The 21,394-nt window shown below is 39.6% G+C and overlaps 1 protein-coding gene across 2 annotated transcripts; it reads right to left on the reverse strand.

The window, feature by feature from the left end:
- Nucleotides 1-598: 598 nt before the first annotated feature.
- LOC128378287 (TOM1-like protein 2) lies at nt 599-19,602 on the reverse strand. Of its 2 annotated transcripts, XM_053337749.1 has the most exons (15): nt 19,544-19,602; nt 15,114-15,198; nt 13,636-13,714; nt 13,059-13,208; nt 12,464-12,598; nt 12,228-12,383; nt 11,952-12,068; nt 10,796-10,929; nt 10,388-10,430; nt 8,857-9,028; nt 8,243-8,357; nt 7,710-7,785; nt 4,019-4,078; nt 3,449-3,485; nt 599-3,348 (listed from the first exon to the last, which is right to left on the reverse strand). In XM_053337749.1, exons 1-15 carry the CDS (start codon nt 19,593-19,595, stop codon nt 3,203-3,205), a joined length of 1,557 nt encoding a protein of 518 aa, XP_053193724.1. In that variant the 5' UTR covers nt 19,596-19,602; the 3' UTR covers nt 599-3,202. The 2 variants fall into 2 exon arrangements, with proteins under 2 accessions (XP_053193724.1, XP_053193725.1); XM_053337750.1 differs by lacking the exon at nt 4,019-4,078.
- Nucleotides 19,603-21,394: the final 1,792 nt, after the last annotated feature.

The raw sequence follows: 21,394 nt of genomic DNA on the forward strand, positions 1-21,394 counted from the left end.
ACCAGAAAACAGAATACTTAAAATATTAATAATGTAAACAACTGAAAATGCTTTTTTCAGTTTTTTGTTGTTTTTCTTTTTTAATGAAGCATCAGCTAAATTAAAACTGTAACGTGTCACATGCATACAAAGGGGAGCCTCACATAGGTATGGCGGGGAAATAGGTCAGTGACCTAGAGTAGCACAGCATAGTTGTTATCACTACTGGGGGGAGTGGAGAAATATTAAGAGCATATCAACAAGCTTTGTACTGATGGTGATGGGATGTATTTGTATAGAAGTGCATGTCTTGTTCAGTTTTAGAGACAAACCAGTGATGCTAAATGAGGTACTATAAGGAGTAAAAAATAAAATCTGTGTGGCATAAGGAGTTGTTTACATTTTTTGTATGCTAAACTGTTATGCCGAGCAGCATGGATGAAGTGTCCATGAAATGGGAGGGGGTGGTGGTGGTGGTGAGAAGCTCATGTGACAATGAATGGCCAGTTAACTGCAAGATTGAGGGCCTGTTGCATCAGCATGGACACGAGGAAGTGGGAGATTCACACACACAACCCTGAACTGTAAAATGACCACAAACAATTGTGAGGTAGAGGTCACACATTGCTAGTGTTTTATTGGGCAGTTACATACGTGCATCAGGTCAAACAGATTTCTGACCGTTATTAATGGCAGCAGACGGCACGGCCAAATAGACACGAGACATTCACTAACAGAAAACAAGTCTCTCTTCCATGTCTAAATGTTTGACTCTTCAGTATTAAAAGACATTCAGTAACCATTTTAACAAAGCCAGAATTTCGAGGAATACATGTTGCAATCAAGACTAAAGCTTCATAAAAGCAAGTAACACAGTACACTCTGTTACAGGTCCAGAGATACATAACATATCAACACAGAAAAAATACTGAAGTTCCCTTTAAAAGGACCTCCTGTTACATTTTAGTAAACATCTCAGTTCTGCTTGCCTTGTTTACTTTTTCAAAGTGGACACAGTGGTTGATTGTAAATTTGATGCTATTATCTCACTCAGTTACCTTGCAAATGTATTAAACTTACATAACCATATGTAACCATACAATTTGAAACAAAGTTAAATTTCATTAATCATTATTTTTTACAACTAAAACACATTTAAATATTTAATCATACTGATTATGTAGACAAATATTTTTTCAATATCACTGTTGCATCTAGGTTAACAAATATAACAAATCATGACTATTTCTCTCCATAATTCAACAAGTACTGTTGATGCATGATTAGGCTTTTACTACTTGGGAGGAAATTCAGATGGACTGCCTTGAATTTACAAGGCTTTTGGTCTTTAATGGACTGAAAGGAAAAAAAAATCTTTGAGGAGCAGAGCAAGGCTAGAACAAACCAAAGCGTCAGCAAAAGAGCTGGAATGAATAGACAGGATTGCTTTTTTGCCTCAGTGTGATCTTAAGTACACCAAAGACTCACTACAGTCAGTTCTACTTTTCTGAAATCAGTCAATCACAAGAATGCTTGGAGGCAGCTCTAACAAGAGCAGATGAATCATGAAAACACACCAACAATGAAAATACGTCTTTGACTGCGCAAATCAAAGAAAGTACAACTGTGTTTGAACAATGTTCAATAAAGGGTACAAACATGATTTTTTTCCTTTTTTACATGAGCTATAAAAATACAATCAGGGGATGAAATAATACATAAACCTCCCTGCCTTCTGGATATTACTATGAGCCAATACATTTTTAACCAGATACAGAAATATTTCTGTATTTTGAGGTATATAGAATACATAGTATAGAGTATGTGAAGATCTACCTATATGAATACATCCATTACAATAGTGCATTATTGTAAGCTATTAAGCTGTAAGTTTTGTCTTTTCCATGATTATGATGCCGGCGCTAATGCATGCCAATAATTTAAATGCCACATTTTTGTCTTGTATCTTCATGTAATTTCTATTATTTTAAAAACCTTTTGAGATCGTATCTTTGAAAGTCCATCCATCCACTTCTATGAGTGTGTTTTGTGAACGAGTGCTTGAATTAAACAGTTAGAAAAGTTATGTGCAAAATGAAGTCAATCTAAAGATCGTTTCCCATCCCCTAGAAAAATAGTAACCATCTTGTAAACACAAAGGACAAAATACAGATTTGTTTTTGCTTCAAAGTGCACAGACATTAATATAGCAGAGGAAGGAAAATGTTCATGATACCATAGCATTTATAACACTTGAACATAATTATTGTTCAACAGGTGAAATTAAGTGCTGATTGGTCATTAAAGCCTAAATTATCTTTGGAATGGCTAAATGTTTCAGGAGCATACTTTTTTCAGCTAATTTGTTATAGCTTGTCAGGAGACTGAAAAGACTGATGGGAAATATTGCATGGGCACGTTCCTTCCTCATAACCATTTGAAATACATAACAGAGAATCTTAACTAGTGCTTTTTAGATTGTTTTAGTCTTTCTTCCCTTTGGTTAAAGGAATGCCGGCATACACCTTTTATCAATATTGGCTATAATTTAGCTAATATGTCGCTAGTTAGCAATGTTAGCCTGCTAACAGTCTTTTCTCCATTCTGTTTCAGTCAAACTGGGTAATAAAACTGTGCTGTCATTCCATACATACCTCAGGATTAAAAACATAACTACAACTCTTAACTGGACTATTTGTAGAAAAAAAAAGAAGCATGAATCAACCATAACTACAGCGCTAGTACATAGTACAGAACAAACCATTAAAACAGTAAATGCATAAATTAGCAACAATTAGCCGAATGTAGTCAAACATCATATAATCCTAATTGTATGCTTCCAAACTGACTTGATGTGTGAACCTGCAGTGAAATTTTCCATTAATCCCGCAGTAATACACCACATCCTTAAACCTCATCTATTAAATTAACAAGTCCTTTGGTGGAGCGTTACAAATTAGACGCAGGGCTGCGAGTACATCCCACATTTACAGATTAATACATCCATATATAGTAAAACGCAACACAGTAGTGCGCAGTGAACATGTTGGACCTCTGTATGCTAGGGCAACACTGTGGCAAGAATTACAAGGAGGTGGAGATCACTTGCTACACCACTGCCGGTCAGTGATGAAATGGGACTGGAGGGACTGTTTGAGGGGAATCATTTAGGGCAAGGACCTTTAGATGCCCTGGAGAGAGATTGAGATTCTCTGAGAAGAGTCTACAAGGCAAAGAGGGCATCTTCCGTCCGCTCGGCCTTCTTGTGGGATCCACTAGGGGCACGGGCAGGGTGAGGAGGGTTAGCTCCCGGGGGAGATGGCAGAGTGTCTGCCACCTTCGCTCTCTCCTCCAGGAACTTATCGAACTCTGAAAGAAACAAATCAATTTATCTCAGGGATATGCAGAGTTGAATGTTTTTCTCCATGTTAATAAAACAGGTTTATATAATTGTAATGGCAGTCTGTACCTTCACTGGTCACCCCTTCCTCTGCAACATCACCTTTCTATTAAAAAAAAAGTGAGACGATAATAAACCAATTTTGTCACAAAAGATCCAAAAGTGGCTTTATTTCATCAGACATAAAAATATCAGTAAACACAAAGCATCATACAAGTCAGACACCATTCACAGAAAAATGTTGACAAATCCAGAACGTCGCTCATGAAGGATCCATCAAACATGCATCCTTCCACATACCTTTCACAGGTGAGCGCATTAAGGAGCTTTCTTGAGCCCAACACCCCAACCATCACATGCATATTTAAAGGAAGATTACGGTATTAACTCTACTATTATTAGCACTATGTTAGCATATGTATGTCAGACCTCACACTCAAGCGTTATATGTCAGTCATTGGTGGAAATAAAGTTACAGTGAATGAAAAGGATGTGAAGTTAAAGGAAACTCAAGTTGAAGGTGTCCAGTTATATGAGACAGATGAATGAAACTATCAAACAAAACTAAATAAAAACCGAAGGTAGAAGAAGAGAGAAAGAAGAGCAGAAAAGTTATAAATCAAGGTAAAGAAGTCTCACCACGTCAGCACAGAGCCACTCCTCTATGTCATCCATGACAGAGGACTGCGATACTGGGATCTATGGAGCAAAGCCATGGAAAAACCAAGGGGCAGTGCCAAAGCCACACAACAGAAAGACACCCAACCCCGTCAACAAAATCAAAAGTTGTAACACTAACACACACACGTACAAAAACAACAAATAGAGGAATCACCAAAGGCTTGGAGAGGAAGATGATGAAAATAAAACAAATGGTGACAAAAAGAAAAGTTGCACTCAAAAGACACACTCGGCCCCTCTCAAGTCTGTGCTCTTATAGTTTTTAATCACGTGCAACAATCTGCTAGTCAGCTGTCTTCAATGAGAGCAGGACTTCCCAGGTTGTGTATTGTTCTCATTAGTTCTGTAGTGCTGACATGGCTTAACAGCTGCCGACTAATGTCACACAGCAGTGTTAATTATTCCACATCATTAGTTAATTAGCAAATCGCTTGAACGTGATTAAGAGATTGATTGAATGGGAAAAGCTGAAAGCACAGGGGCCGTCGAGAGGCAGGGCAATCACATGGCAGACACGTACGTGGAGCGCACCCACCACATAGGACACGCGGAGCATGGGCGTGCAGTGACTGTGATGACGCAAGCCATGTCAGAGATGATGGTGTGCGTTTATGTTTCTGGATGTATTTGGCATCGAACAATCAAGACATGGCTTTGTGGATAACTATCTGTCTCCCGTGCCTATTCTTTTCTGCAAAAGTCAAGTGTGTAGTGATTGACACACTTCTGATAAATATTCTTCTATAGTGTTTGCAATGAAAAAGAATCAGCGATACTGATCATTTTGAATGATATTCACGTGTTGCATTCTGTGTGCCTGGAAAGAAAAAACTATTTCATCCATGACGAGTTGCATTTAGGGACACTGCAAAAGTTTCTTGAATGTTTTTTTTAGTCTTTCCTTTCAATTATGTGATGAGTCAAAGTTCACAGTTGACGTCAACCTAATAGCAAAAATGAATAAAGAGAACAGAATCCTTTTCCTGAGGTCCTGTTATATGCTACGAAAACACAGGTGGGGATTTCCTCATGAGATACCAGTTAACGCAGTCAGGGGGAATTTCAAAAACAAGGCAGAAACGGTGGGGCAGTCAGACTCATTCACAGGAAGAAAAAAAAAACCCACCTGCATGCAACTGTGGACAAGAAAGGAAATGTAGAAGGAAACTGTGCGAAGAAGTTTGTCCCGAATGTTACTCACAGCGATTACACTGCTGTCAATTCAAAATGTTGTTCTTTATACTCACACATACACACTCATCATAGTCAGTTACAAATATTACAACTACTGGTCTCAGTAGTAGTAGTAGTAGCTGTTAGTTGGTTGATCTATTTGGATTGGGACATGTGAGGTTACTTACATCTAGTGTATTATGTAAGATCCACAGACCATTAGAGTGCAACTGACAAATACTCACCGCTACACAGAAGTATCAAACATATAATTACTTATTTTTTTAAGCTTGGATGAACTGCTGATATGAGCATACACTGCTTGTTATTGTGGATTGGACCTTTCTGTGCAGCTGTGGTATTTGTACTCCTCCATTGTTTTAGTGTGTGAATGTTAAGAGATGGATGTAGCTGGATGGAAGCTCCTGGAGATCAGTCAAGCTCATTATTCACCTTAATCAATGTGAAAGGCTGACATCAGTAATAGGGATGGGCATGAGTAGGGTACTCAATTTGGATATTAGTGTTGATTGAACATATAAACTAATAATATAAACACTGAGTAGTGATGGTGAACTGAAGTGCATTAAATTGATAAGTGTTTTGTCTTTCTCATGTATATTAATGGAGTGGACAAAATGTTAATTAATATTGATTGACTCTGTTCTATATTAAAAGTTTACATTTCTTGGACAGGATGCAGTGATTTAACTGCTATCTATGCATATCTGTTCAACGTTTTTAGTAAGACATCACTCAATCTAACGTTACAGGCAGAATGGTGACCAGGCATAAGAGTGATATTTGGATATATTTCGACAAAATAAATTTAATGAATGTGCAGTGCAAGCTATGTAATGTTAAACTTGTCTTTTTGCTTTGGTGTTTTTATTTCGAACACTATGCTTATGTTACATTTTAGAGCAAGTACTCGTACATTGAAATTATTTAGAATGCCCATCCCTAATCAAAAATGGCTATAGTGTTCAGCACCCATGTCTACTGGGTAGAATAGAGGTGGGCAATATGGATAAAGTTTTACATCATAGTTTATGTAATTTTATATAAAAACAGTTATTTATACCATATTCTGTAAATTAATTTGATGAACTCCTTATAGATGAAATAACCAGAGAGAAATTTGTGTTTTTTATAAAATGAATTAAGTACCAGACAAATAAATATCATTTGTAATGTAAAGATCCTGTTTCAGTATTGCGATAAAGCAGTCTGGATATTACAGTTTTATGTGTTCATCGTCATATTGCCCAACACTAGAGTACAACATAGAGGGGGATGCTTTTAGGGAAAAAAACTTGTTGGTTCTAGGTTTGTTTGAGCAGTCTAGGACAGAGTGAGATGACGCTGAAAATGAAGATTATGGGTGATGCCTGGAGGAGGTTGACAGCAGGGGGTGATAGCGAACATGAGGGGAGGGGAGGAGGACACACTGAGGATGGAGTCCTCACCATTCCTTGGGTAATAAGCCAGCTGTCTATGGGCAGCTCCTGATCTGCTGGATTATCATCCCCTTTTACCCTCAGCTGAATCAACAACAGAACAACACCTTACACAAGAGAAGAAAGGTAGCAGGCCCCACCACAGCATAGCACACAGTGCAGAGAGAGAGACAGACGAGAAGTCAAATATGCAAGAGGCGACTGTCACTTAAAGGGAGGAGAAAAAACACAAAAACAAAAGAGGGAGAACGAAAGAAAGTGGAGAAAGGCTCATTCCATAAAGATGAAATGAGGAAAATAAGAGGGGAAAAAGAAGTGACTGAACTCCCTCAAGTAAAGTTCTGTCATGGGTCACCTGAGGTTACATTAAAAAAAAAGGATGGCATGTGTAATCGCCGCTGTGTGTCTGTGTGTGTGTTCAGGTTTCGGAATTATCTGTGTACATAGTGATAACCATGCAAATATATTGCAATGTGTGTTCAGACAGAAAAAGAACTTGAAGCTAGCATGTGCTTAATTATCTGTGCAAACTGATTATGTAAACCAACAAAAACTGGATTGACAAAGAACTGATATCATGTTTAAGGGATGAGAAACTAAATTTATGTTTTTTGATTGACTGAGACATTTTATCCCAGAACAAATAGTGACAATTGTTTGAATGAATTATTCATATAAATCTCATTCTCTGTGCTTACTTATACTATTATAATTATAGCCACCCTTGTTACCTTTGCAGGTACCACAATGTAAGATATTTATTTAAGCCATTCAGCACTGTCAATTGTCAGTACACACACCTACACCTTACTGTTTGATCAAAGTTCAAATGTCACCGCACATAGGACAAATGTCACTGTAAAACAAACAGTATTACAGACCATCACATGCAGGAAGTGACGGAGGGCTGAGGACGGACTGGTAAAAGAGGACTTGTCAATCATGTAAATAATGCAGCACCTGCACTTCATATCTGCGCAAAGGCTGTACTAAACTACATGCTTCAGTGTACTCACCCCTCCTGCGTTATGTTGTCTAACATCCAAAGCCGAGGCCAGGCCGCCCAGAGCCTGAGGGTCCTCATATTTTACACTGCACACAAACACACAAATAACACAGACAAGATAAAGCACATAAGCTGGTTTAGGTCAATATTAAGCAGAATAAAAATGTAAAAAAGACAAAAATCAATAAATATAAACAATCATTAAAGAGGAAGGAAATATCCACCCTTAAAGTCTTTTTTAAACACTGTCAAAAATAGCAACAATACCAGTATTTCTGGCCCTGAAATTCTGAAGAACAGGAACAACTCCACAGTACTTTCCTTCTGTGAGAAATCATGTCAGTCTTACTTTGTCAACCAACACCTGAATGCAACAAGTTCTTAGCAATGAAATTAATAGATTAACAGTTACAAACTGGAGGTATACGATATATCAAAGGATGGATTTCTACTTCAAATATTGAAATGTATAAAGCACATTATATCCTGAATAATAACATGTGAAGGTCTGGGCTCGCAAGTAAAAATGAAATATACACATACTTTTTGCGTTGTTCAGCCAGAGAGCTGCTCCTGGTCTGGGCAAACATGTCAAAGTCATCCCGGTTGCGGCCTGGTAGAGAAGACGGGGCGACACTCGCACCGTCTGAACCTACATCTGTAGCGAGATGGTGAGAATGCAGAGCAGAAGAGAGGATGGGCAAAAAGAAAGAGAAACCAGATGGATGATGATTAAGAAAGGTTTAATGAGTGGATAATGGAATTAAAAAAACATTGGTAACTACATTTTCACTGCAATCTATAGTGGTGATCTTGTGAAAAGTCACCCTTCACAGCATTTCTACACTCCTGTGTAGCTGACTTGACTCGACAATAAGAGCTTCAATATGTCTAAGCTTTAACCAGAATATTACAGCATGCAGACTTTCTAGAGACCATCAGGGGAGCAAGAAGTGGCGGGGAAGAGTTATGTTGCTGGGTTTATTTCCCATTAGTGGCCCGATTATGAGCCTTTTTTACACATGACTGCTTCTCAAATGCCAAGTGAGAGTGAGTGTGTGTGTAAAATAAATCGGTGCTGGCAGCATGAATGAGTAAGTATATGGAGTGAAAAAACATTCTCCTGACAGACAGACTTGATACCATTCTGTTCGTACCAAGGCCACCAAGTGCAGAGGTTAGCGAGGCTGTGGTTGAATTATGGGCAGGGGAGGCAGATGCCCCAGCAGGAGAGTGGGAGGGAGGGCTGGAGGTGACCCAGGGAGTGACCACAGCCGGGGAGCCTGGGCCCAGGTCTATCAGGTTGTCCTCTGAGGCCTCACTCAACATCTAGGAGGGGACAGAGACAAAGAAAGAGGGAAAAAAAGATGGCTGAATGAGTACATATGAAACAACATTAATATGCAGCTTTTGAGCTTCTAACTGGACTTCAGGTTATCATAAAATATGAGAATGCAGTTCAGTGTTTGTATGTAGAGGGATATATTTTCAAAGCAACTGGAACTCTATAGGATTGATTATTTACACAATTTCAGACAACATAACTAGTTGTAAATTGGGGTCTATGTACAGGAACGATACTGAGGGTTGAATGGGAACACGGCTGCACTAAATTTTATATGTAGAGACAGAAGAGGGTAGAGAGAGACTCAAAGCATCATCACGATGGTTCTGATGTTGACACGTCATACGGGTCAGAGCATTAGCTCCATATACAGACGGGTGACAAATTAAAGGAAAAACCTGAATAAATGAGTGGAGAAATATAATGGATGCTGATGCTTCCACACAGGAGCACTGCATGGCACAATTAAGCAGTACATATCCAATCATTCTCTGTGGCATGTTTAAAAATGTTGAACAAGCAGAGTTTTGGACAATTAAACACCTATGGGAGATTTTGGAGAGACGTGTTAGACAGCGCTCTCCACCACCATCAAGTAAAACACGAAGTGAGAGAATATTTTTTGGAAGAATCATGTTCATCCATCCAATAGAGCTCAGACACTGTAGAATCAATGCCAAGGTACCCTGAAGCTGTTCTGGCGGCATGCGGTGGCCCAACACCTTACTAACACACTTTATGATGGTTTTTCCTTTAATTTGTCACTCTTCTGTAGCAGACGTGTTAACATTTGTCACTCTGTTCATCCCAGTGCGCTGGGCTTGGATAGAACGTGGTATGGGTGTCATACTTGCCTCCATCAGCTAGCCACAACACAAACAGACAGAGCACACACAGAGATCAACAGTATGCAAACACAAACAGCTATGTGGGATGCAGTAAAAGCTCCCCCAATTCTCTGGCGACTGACTGATACTGGCAAATGTACACTTTAAATAGCAGATTGGAATTTGGTCTGTTGTGCCATCCATCTGAATTATACAATAATACTGCAGTGGATTTTCTTTTGCTTTTATAATATACAGCTAACATTAATTAATATGTTTAACTTACTAACTGGCTATGCAGACTGATTTATGTTTGAAACACCTCTCACAGCATTCTTAATAATAGACAAACCGCCACAGGCAAAGCAAATGTAGACGCATGATCACGGAAAAAGATAAAAACTTTTTTCTGAAAACATTCTTAAAGCAAACAGATATAAAAAGGTATCCTAAGAGAAAATGTTGGATGTTTGATTTCTGCTCTTTAGATGCGGTGTTGCTGTGGATGATACTCACCCCATTGTTCTGTGTGGTTCTACCCGACCTGTACCTCTCGTACCTGTGAGCAACACAAGATCCTTTGAATGTTTTACCACACACTTTGTTAGGTTCAAATGCTTCCATGTCTTTCATCTTCAGAGACCTCATGAAAGAGACATTTTAGCAGTTTGAAGCGGCAGAATGCTTAAAAGGAAACAGTTATGCGCAGTGCTTCATAGCAAATATCTGACATTGTGATGTTTGGACTTGCTCAAAATGTGTTCTCCAGTGTGTTTCCTCAAAAAAAAAGACTTAGGTATAATTACAATTACACCTTCATCTCTAAAATCATGGATTTTGTCCTGAAATGGAGTCTAGTGAACCAGCAAACTTCTAACAAGTTCTAACAACAATGTTCTGATGTGTTTAAATGATTAAACATACCTCTCGTATCGGAGGAAAATGTTGTTGAGGTCATCATTGACATGCAGAAGTTCCTCAGTCACCTCCTCATTAGACACACGTGAAATCAGCTCAACCACTCTCTGCTGCATAGCCCTGCATGTCCTGTTCAGCTCCTACAAATATCCACAGACAAAAAAATATAACTACCCACGACACAGACCCGGATAAACAAATAATTTTGTCTGGCACATACAAAAGCATCTCCATTTTGACAGAAAATTAATTGGACAATCAATGTACAGCTAGTATATTCTTTACAAAATAAAGTAGATATTTTTTTATTTCTAGGTCAGTAATTCAATGTTTAGCTAGTTGGAAATATGTGCACAACTGCTTTAAAACATCTTTCAATGTTTTTTCTGTGGTGGTTTCAAAAAGAGAGAAAAAGAAATAAAGAAAAAACAGGACAGGTACCATATCACTATTACAACTGGCACAAGTTCCTTTTAGCACACCCAGATCCTTGTAGCTGACACAAATACCTGAGTGGATTTGGCCTGAGGAGATTAAACTCTGCATGAGTTTCTATACTACTGGTTAACTGCCAATTCCAGGAATTTTATTGCAGCCAAGTGGCTGTTGATTGTGGATGAGATCAGCGTTTTCTCTGATAACTAAAGACACTGCTCCCCCTGGTGGCTGCAAAAAATTATAACACTTCACAGTTAAAATACCATGTTGGAGAGCATGTACAATATGAGGGAATTTGTCAAGTATTCTGCATAAAAAAGAGCTCAGCAGTAAGAGATACTTGACTCCATGTGTCTTCCTGAAAATCCTGCATAAATATGCATTTAAATCTCTACTGACACCGCTACATTGGAGTAAGCGTAAGGGGCAGTGCACTGTTTCATATCTAAAGCAAGCAATAAAGCCTATTTCAGTGTTTTGTTTTAGAGTAGTGGTGCTAGTATGATGTCTTGTCAGACCCTTTTATATAATAAACAAAATAATCTGATCTAAATGTATGATAAGATGTATTGATACGTTGATATTAAAATATTAAATTATGTCCATAATTAATCCATGTTCTGCTGTTATTAACTCCTATGAATGGGTCAGGCACAACATTGGCAGTAATATGTGATTTTGTATGTATTTGGTTAAGATGGACCTCCTAGTGTGTTCATCTAACCTGCAGCAGTTCCAGGTCTGAGGCATCTTCCTGGCTGGGCACCATCTCTGTTAGCATCTCTGACATGACTTTGATGTTTCCTCTCACTACATCCAGCTCACTACGCAGCCGTGCAATCTGAAAGCATAGACAGTTGAAGCTCATTTAAAAACAACAATCTGCAATGCAGTGGGTGTTCTTGGACAGACATGATAAGTAATCTGTTTCACTTAACATGTAACAACTGCAGCAACAAGTTCATATCGTTGGTCAAACGTTGTTGTCGCTACCTCTCACCTGTTCAGGGGTTGCTGTGATGGGGCTGGGCACTTGGGGCACCTGTGCAGCAGAGGTAGGGGCCGGGGCCGGGGCAGGGGAAGGATTAGGAGGCCCTGCAGCAGGTGATGCAGGTGCTAGGTACTTGATCATGGCTGGATCCACCTCTGGGGTACCCTGTAAGAAAAAAATAACCCAACAGACCATTACTGTGTGCACAAAAATATGTGTCTGTATATGTATTTCTATCTCTTTACCCTCTGTGGCGTGTGGATGGGAGACAATGCATCCAGATCTGCCATCGGGAACTCAATGCCTTTTCTCTTCAGTTCCTCATAAATGTGGACCACCCCAGTTAGATCGGGGCTACTCCTGAAGGCGTCAGCCCAGGCCTACCACAACACACAAAGACATACAATACACAAGGAGCTTCACTTAAATCCTCCCAGACATCCGCTCTCTGATGGTGTAAATAGACTGAGAAAAGGATAAAAAGACTGTGTCTAAAAGAGGAGTGTCCCTGGGGTCTCCACTAAAACTCTATAAATAATTAGAGGACAGCGGAAACAGAGATGGAGAACTCCACCTGTCGGCAGAGGTGACCTCAGGTAAACGGATAGCATTAGAGACTGCGGTCTGTGATACAGCACCTGGGAAATAGAGCATACTGTGCCCACCTGGGAAGCCAGGTTTGACGGGGAGCTCCACTGACACACCGCCAATGTATTATAGTAATGTCTGAACATCAACAATATGATAATGTGATGGGAAAAACTTGACGTGCCCCTGACTGAAAGCCTTTTGTAACAACAATTATAACGACAATTTTAACATGAAGTACAGCCCCAATACCTGTATAAGAGACAGGACTTTGTCTTGTACGATGGTTGGAGGATTGGTTTTCGGGGAGATGATTTTGACCAAAACACCATCAATAAAATCTCTGTTGGCCACCTGGACGTGAAATCTGTGCCCACAGTTCTTCACACACGTCTCCAATACCTGCAGTGAGTGAGAGGATCAAACACAGATAGAAACCTGAGAAATAAAACTGCAGAGGAGGAAAGTTTGTGTGCGATAATCAGGCAGCTGTAAAAGACTTTGCTCTCTTTACAAGGGATCTGAGGCCTGGATGCTTTCATCACACAGTGGAGGCTTTTAACTAGCAGAGCCATCAAAAGACATGGGTGGATGTGAATGTGGCTCAAAAAGCACGGCTGCTATAAACGAAATAAAAGATGAGCCATATCAGATGGATAAAAAACAGCCTGCCAGTGGGCTGAGGAGGAGACACAGAGGAATAAAATGACCAAGACGGCAAGATCTGAAGTTTTTTATCCAAGGTGCAGTCCTGCATCTACAGCACAGGCATGGTTACATCATATGAATTTAATGCCAGTTTAGAAAAAAAACCAAAAAAACTTCTTACCATTAGAGCCAGCATCACTTCTCTATAATTCTTGTTACCACTGAGTCTTTTCTTCAGTGCCCGCACAGCATCTTTTGGCCTAAAGGGAAACAGAAGAAAAGATAAAGCTAGATAAAGCACCCCAGCTGAGCGTCTGCATTAACATCTTTGACTTTGCTGGAATGAGGGATTTTCTCTGCCGTGACAACAGATGCCAGTCGTTGTGTCAGTGTAACTGTTTGATGAGGACAGAGAGAAACCGTCACACCATCTGTTTCTCTTCTTTTCTTTCTGCATGACTATCTGTTTCTCCCAAGGCAAGATCAAAGCTGTCCTTGCATGAAGAGTTCAGGTTGGCTCTCTGCCCAATGAGATGTAATAAGCCTTTATGAACTCCTTCGTGAGCTACCGTGATTGATAGAAATGGATGGAAGCAGAATATAATGTAAAAAGCTTTGACTGTGACATCCACAGCCTGTTTCTGAGTATCTGTTATAGTTTACTTCTGTTGTTCTTTCACTTTTTGATGGCTTTTCTATTCTTTTTAAGTCGTTCTCAGATCAGGAGAATCTCCTGAATCTCAAACTCTGGAGCTGACCAGACTTCTTCTATCATGCTGAACATCTTGAGGACAAGACATTCTGTGTTCTGTCTGTTTCTCTCTCTGTCTCTCTCTCTCTGTGGTAGTGTGTGTGTCTGTTAGTGTGACAGAGAGGGGCCCATGTCGCATGCCGAGACAATGACTGCTTGTAGGCATGAAGAATGTGAAAAGCAAGGGAAGAGAGAAGAGGAAAGTGCTGAGGGGAAAAATGGAAAGAGACACACTCCTCAAGAAAATGATTTTTGATACTCAATCTGAAAAAATACTCTCTCTATATTAAATGGACAGATAAAATGCCATACTGTATGTTAATGAACAACTTTTTCTCTTGGATACATTAACCACAAGTGAATGTAATGGTGGATAAAAGCAAAGTCTGCAAAGTGCTTCATGAATGACACTTTGTTTTATTGCACATGAGAATTTTAGATCACAATTATATACTGCTGTGCCAAACAGATTCTTCGCATCTGAATTTGATTTCTAAATGCTGGAGAAAGCCGACAAACCTCTGATGCATTCATGGGAGTGGTGGAAAATGCAATATCGTTTCTTATTGCCTCACATTTGCACAATCTGGGCGGTGTCTTTTAAAAACAGCTGACTCTACATGTTTTAATATAGAATTGCTGACATAAGAATTTAATTCATTCATTCAATCTGACATCTAAAGGAAACAAAAGACTGTCTGTAGTGTGTGTTGGTGAAGAAGAGTAGTCAGTGTATTATTTGCTTGAGTCACTCAGTCAGCCAGTTTGTAAGAAAACAAAGAAGTATCCATTAACAATTGTTGGAACACAAGAACCAGAGGTTTTTCCAGACCAAAAGGCCTCACTAGTCCTACACAATGCTGATGATGTGAGATACAACCCAATAATGACTCATTTGTAGCGCTCACCCCTCGTCTGTCTCATTTATGATATCACAGATCTCCATGTTGAGGGTCCAGTCTTCATTCTGTAGGCCTCCATCTGTGGCCCGCTCTGGAGGAAAACACAAAAAGTTTTTAATGACACTACACTTTAGTAAAATAATAAAACACAAATGAACACAGTATCAGTTTTTATTTAATTTAATATGTTCACACTCAAAATAACTGAAACCAGGTCATACCGCATACTGCCTACAGAGAGTTTAGGTTTAGTACTGTGGGGACAAAGCATACCTCAGTATTACGGTTACTAGGTGACTTAAACCAGCACTGTGGCTGGCACTGAGCTAAAATTTGATTTTTGATACCTGATCTACTGTTTATATCCTGCCAGCTGTCTCAGTAGCGAGCGTGATGCTGCGTTTTAGTCTGGCTCAGTTGTCGCCAGTGCTTGAGTCGACACAGACTAATTAAAGTATCTGCGGTTTACATAACATTGAGGGTGAATAGTGTTGTATAAGCAAGTCAGCATGTGGTGACAGACTTTAGTGCTCTGCGTCTCTGGTGTTTATTTTTATTCACTTTAAGTACAAACTTTTGGTGGATATGGGCAAAAAGAAAAGTGGACCACAAACTATTGGTCATCATCTGAAACTGTAATTCTGAAAAATTCTTCAGCTGTTTCCTATTGAAATAATAAATTCTGGTGAACATAAATAACCAAACTTGAAATTAATCTCTGGCAGAGATCATGAGATCAAAGATCAGACAACTGCGAGGCTTTTTTATTATATTTAGATTTTACAGCACTATCTCCAAGTCTCATTACCAACCCTCATGTTCTATAAAATATCAGCTGCCACCTGTTGCTCCAATGCATCCAACTCTAGTAAATTATTGAAAGAGTCAAACAGTCTGAAAGTGGAATGCTAACATCTCAGTGGAAAGTAAAGCTGATTGTGGGTTTGATGTGGCTGTGTACTCAGTCGTAATAGTCGTGGTGTAACATCTAAAAAACGGAAGCCACATGAGACCCACTGTCCTCTTCACACTCCACCGTACCATTTAATATCATTTTGGCTACAGCTGGGAAATAATGTGATCCAGAGACTGCGAGAAGTTACAGTGATGAACTGGCTTTACAGTCATGACTGCGCTCCTCACTCTGTCTCCTCCTTCCTCTCCCATGCACCAGAATCCATCCATCATTTCTGTGAATATTGCTATCTTTCAGGATTGCAGTCGTTTGCGGTGGGATTCACAATAAAACAGAGAATGATTTTCTACTGAAGGAAATTGTGACTAGTTTCCTATGACTGACACTCAATAGATTCTCATTAGATGATTCTTGAGCTTGGACAGTAGGAGCTCCTCTCCCTGAAGCCCAGAGGCCCCGAGCAGGCTGTCATGCCCAGGCCACGAGCCTCTCACTAAGCCGTGTTGCCTTCCTTTTGGGGAGCTCAACATCGGAAAAGCATGACAGCCATGGCTTATTCATGTTCTACCTCCTCTCTCAAATCAACATGCGAAGACTGGGCACCGGGTGACTGGCCTTTTTTTTAATCCAGAAAAACAGACATCAGGTGCATATCAAATGTGCAGCATTTATAAACACTGTGCTGTGTCTTGGTGAACAACGTGTAGAACATAAGATTGGAAGAATTAACCAGCTACTTTCTTTGGGATATCCAGTGTAATCTCTTCAAGTGGATTGTCAGGTCTAAAGTAGTGTAAATCATAGGTGACAAGAAGGTTAAAAAAAATCTGACCTATCCATGTGAGATGGACCAGAACGAAACTGAACAATTGGCGCCTTGCTAATGAAGTTAAATGCCCACTGAGTGCATTCATTCATGGTGTTGTGTCAACCCCCCAAAGTCCTGGGAATGGACACCGCACCAGCGAAGCCAGCCGATCACATGGCTTTAACAGTGGCAGGCCGTGCCTCGCACTGCCAACAAAGCCGCAAATCTCTGTCCCTCTCTGGCACCATCTTTCCACCTTTTGTCCTTTTTAAGACTGTCCCTTTCTCTACTGTCACTCATACTACTTGTCCTTATCTTTTGTCAAGAATTAGTTCTCCTAAATTATTTAAATACCCCATTAATAACAAAAAACTTTGATACAAGCTGCCAATCTAAATGTTTATGCTGGTCATAGAACCAGAAGGAACCAGAGGATCTTTGGTAAAATAATGGAAGCAATTCTTCATTAAACTTTAAAATGTAACTTTTACAATATTATGCCATGGGCTATGTGGATACTAGAGATGTATACAAATGACATTCAAGGAAATAAAAGAGGCCAGAGTCCCATGATCTATAGACATGTCTACACACAGAATATTTAGTATATTTCCCCCTTCACTTATTAATAGCACTTTTAAGCTTCCTTTCAATTACATCTGGCTAAATCTACTAGTGCATACTGGCAGCTGGGCTTTATCTCTCTGCACTAATAGCCTCACATCAATATGCTAGGTTTTAGGGGCAGAAGAGTGGTAGAAAATTGGAGCAAAGTGGTGAAAGTGGAAAGGATAAAAAAGACCACTGCTTAAGCATCCCCTCATGTAAAATAACAACACAAAGATATGAGCACATGACAAACACTTGTACACATTACTCATCATCTGTCCCCTTCTCAGTCTCTTAGGAAATGAAAAAGCACAACAAAGTTCTCGATAATGTACACCTCGTCAGCTGTTCTCTGTCAGTCCCTCTCACAATGTGTCAGGTAAGCTGATCTTTCATCCTGCTGCTGTGGTAGCATACACCACAGCAGCAGCACAGCGCTGCACCACCTTGCAGCAACTCGACCTGAGAGATCAAGCTTGAGAAACACGAGGAAAGTGAAAAAGGGGAAATCCGATATTTACTGTGTACAGCTCACTGCGTGACCTAAAAGGACCTCTGTAGGATAAGATGCTAGAGCTAATGCTCCAAGTTGGTGCCTGGAGGGCGTCCTGGATGACATGGCACACAACAGCTGACCAGTGGGTGGTGGGCAATACTATCCCTGAGCAAAGGAAACAGTCTCCATCCAGAGCACTAGGGAGGCACTTATCCTATCTTTCAGTCTATACCTGGGCTTTGTGTATCAGCCAATTCTGATAGCCAATCTGATACCAATGTTTAATTAATAAGCTGTATGCCTCACTGTGTGGAAGACTGGGATCATTCTTCTATGTGAACAGAATGATTAGGCTTGACTTAAACATTTTTTTCCTACGTTTGTAAGTTTGTAAGATATATATGTACTTAATTCTTCTTTATTAAAATCATGGATACCATATTACCATATATCCAGCTATCTGACCGATATCTCATAATCATATCATAATCAGTATTGGTGCATCTCTACAGAGCACCCAGTAGCTTGACTAAAATATTGCACGGTTATCTTTCAGTACTTGCTGTCTCTGTCTATGAAAAACAGGTGGGTGAGAGTGTGAAATCTAACCAAACATGCATTGTTTATAAAACAGCAACTTGATTTACACACACAAGAAATTATGTAAACAACAAACGCTTGTGTGTCAGCTGTTGGATTAACTTGAAGGTAAACACAAATCTTCATTGTGAGAAAGCGATGTTCTGCTTACATCTATTGTGTAGGCAGGAGGTCATAACACACATTAGACCGACATTAGAAATTAAATAAAAACTGTTTAGAAATGTACATTTTTCACAACCAGGCTACATTTACAAAACTGGATCTCACAGAAAGGTTGTTCTCATCATCATCAATCTTTATTTGTATAGCGCCAAATCACAACAAAGTCATCTCAAGGCACACCTAGAGCAGGTCTAATTTTAATCATGTGTGCCTTTCTTTCATGGAGAAGACAGAGCAAAGTCTTGGTGACAACTGTTTTAGGTCAGAGGGTTGTTGAACTCTGAGCAGCTTGCAAACAATAGGCAAAAATAGATGAGACCACACCAAAGGGATGTGGTAGGCCACATGTCTTTCCTCTCCCCTGCAGAACGAATATGCACCATAGCAGACAGCCTGGGTACATCCAAACCTACAAATCAACCAAGCTGACCAAGCTGTGTGGTCAACAGTGCTGCTTGTTAAACAACTATGGAAATGTTGAGCTTTAACTTGGCTAAGACTCTGTTAAACCAAGTCACTACCCTGACAACACCATTACCTCTTTCTTTAATTTCCTTTAAAACAACACACGAAGAACTCACCATTTGTTAACATAAACACAAGGAGTGATTCAGCGCAATAAACTTGTTATTACAGCGGACTAAGTTATATAGGTTAGCTGGCTAACATTAGCTGAGAGATCTTTCCAAGTGGATGACGTTTGCTGCGATGATGCTCGCTAGCTCGCTGTTTCCACTGGCGCAGCCTTATATCCAAGTAGTAAATACCAAATGTTAACGTTAAGTCTGTATGGTGAAACACACGTATCACATCACTAATGAATATTTTCAAGGCTAACGTACCTATACACTGGCCCACGGGAGTGCTGTAGGGATTGCCTAGTAAGAACTCCATTTTGACAACAAACAATCCGCTCGGGAATGAGGCTGAGGCCCAGAGGCGGCACTACCAAGTCCCGCCCATAGATCGATTCTATTGGACAAAAACTCCGCCACTTCAATATGTATGGTTGAAATTACTGTCTCTCATATTTAGCAACTGAAGCTGTGTTCAAAAGCATCTACATGCCAATAACTGTGATTTCAGTTTAAAGCGCATCGTTATTGTGAATACATTTATGAAAACACCAACGAAGCAATCAGGCATTAACAATTTGAAATATAAAATATAAATATTGATCATACATATAAAAATGTATCTGATTCATATTTTACTTTTGAAAAAATATGTTAAAAGAAAGGAGTGTCAATATAGGGGGGAAATTATGTTTTGCGTTGTTATTACACATAGCTAATAAGTCAAGCAAGTATATTTCGAGGTTGAAAGCTTACGTTAACACAGTCACTTGATGGTCCTTGAATGCAGCTTAGAGTCAACCTGTTGCTATGAAACATCGTCTACATAGCAACAACAGAGGTTCTGAGGTAAAATACCCTACTGACGTTAACGAGGCACAAAACTTTGTATTAGTTGTTTGTTCGTTTTTTACATCAGTTGCTAGATTTTTAGGTTTCATTGATTGGTAGTATACGCTTGGTTCACGCTAATGATAATTGTCTGGCATATTTATATTTATCATTTTTGGCTTAATAAACCTAGTTCCAAATACAAAGTATTACCTACGTCTCTTCTCTGTGCGGAGGGAAAAAGTGAAGTCAAGTGTGCCTCCAACCCCAGAATCTGCACGATGGGTGAGCAGCGTCCTGATAAATTTGAGCCCATTTTGATGGATGAGGAGATCTTGAAGGAAGCAGTAGAGAAGAATCGTCCTAAAGATGCGGCTGGGCGTACTGTCAAGGTGGAGGGAGTCACCTTTAATGATATTCCTACACTATGTCTTCACTTCAGAAGTAAGAAAAAACATTGTTCAAGTTGGTCTTAAAACATAGTTAGGTGCCCAAATGATCACTGAAAAATCAGCCAAGGTTTTTCATTCCGCCCTTCATAATGCACTGTAAGTGATGAGGGCCAAAATTCACACAGTCCTCCTCCTTCGCAAAAATGTAAAAGTTTATCTGTAATATGAAGCTTCAGTTGTCCAAATGATTAAAATTAAGTAGGCTATATATCTTTCAACGTTACAGACTGTGTGGACACAATGTGGATCACTTACGTGGATCTTTTATTAGTCGGTATGAACAGGAGGAAGGATTACAGTGAGGGAAACCTCTTTTAGTGTTCATACAGGCACCTGACTGTTGTTTTAAGACAGACTTGAGAAACCGTGAACCTATCCTTTAAGTTTATTCAGTGTATGAATTTGTATTAGGTGCAGGTATTGAGCTAAGGGATTGTTTGTCCACAGGCATCCTGAAGATTGACCACCTATGGGAATTCACATGCTTAACCAAACTTGAATTGAACAACAACCTCATAAAGAAGATTGAGGGTCTGGACTGTCTGCTTAATCTGACGTGGCTCAGTACGATTAAGTTTTGTATTTATATTTTTGCTCACGCATTCTTGTGATTTTTGCATGTAGACAACATGGCATGATAGGCCTAAAAAAGCTTAAAATAGCAGCCCTGTAATGCGAAGTAATCATGACAGTCAGTGTTAATGTGTCTTTTAGATCTGTCATTCAACAGCATCGAGAAAATTGAGGGACTGGAGTCTCTGCGGAAGCTAGAAGTCCTGAATTTGTCCAACAACAGAATCACTGTCATTGAAAACATGGACACACTTGAGAGTCT

The sequence above is a fragment of the Scomber japonicus genome, chromosome 18 (genome assembly GCF_027409825.1).
Source record: "Scomber japonicus isolate fScoJap1 chromosome 18, fScoJap1.pri, whole genome shotgun sequence".
NCBI lineage: Eukaryota > Metazoa > Chordata > Actinopteri > Scombriformes > Scombridae > Scomber > Scomber japonicus.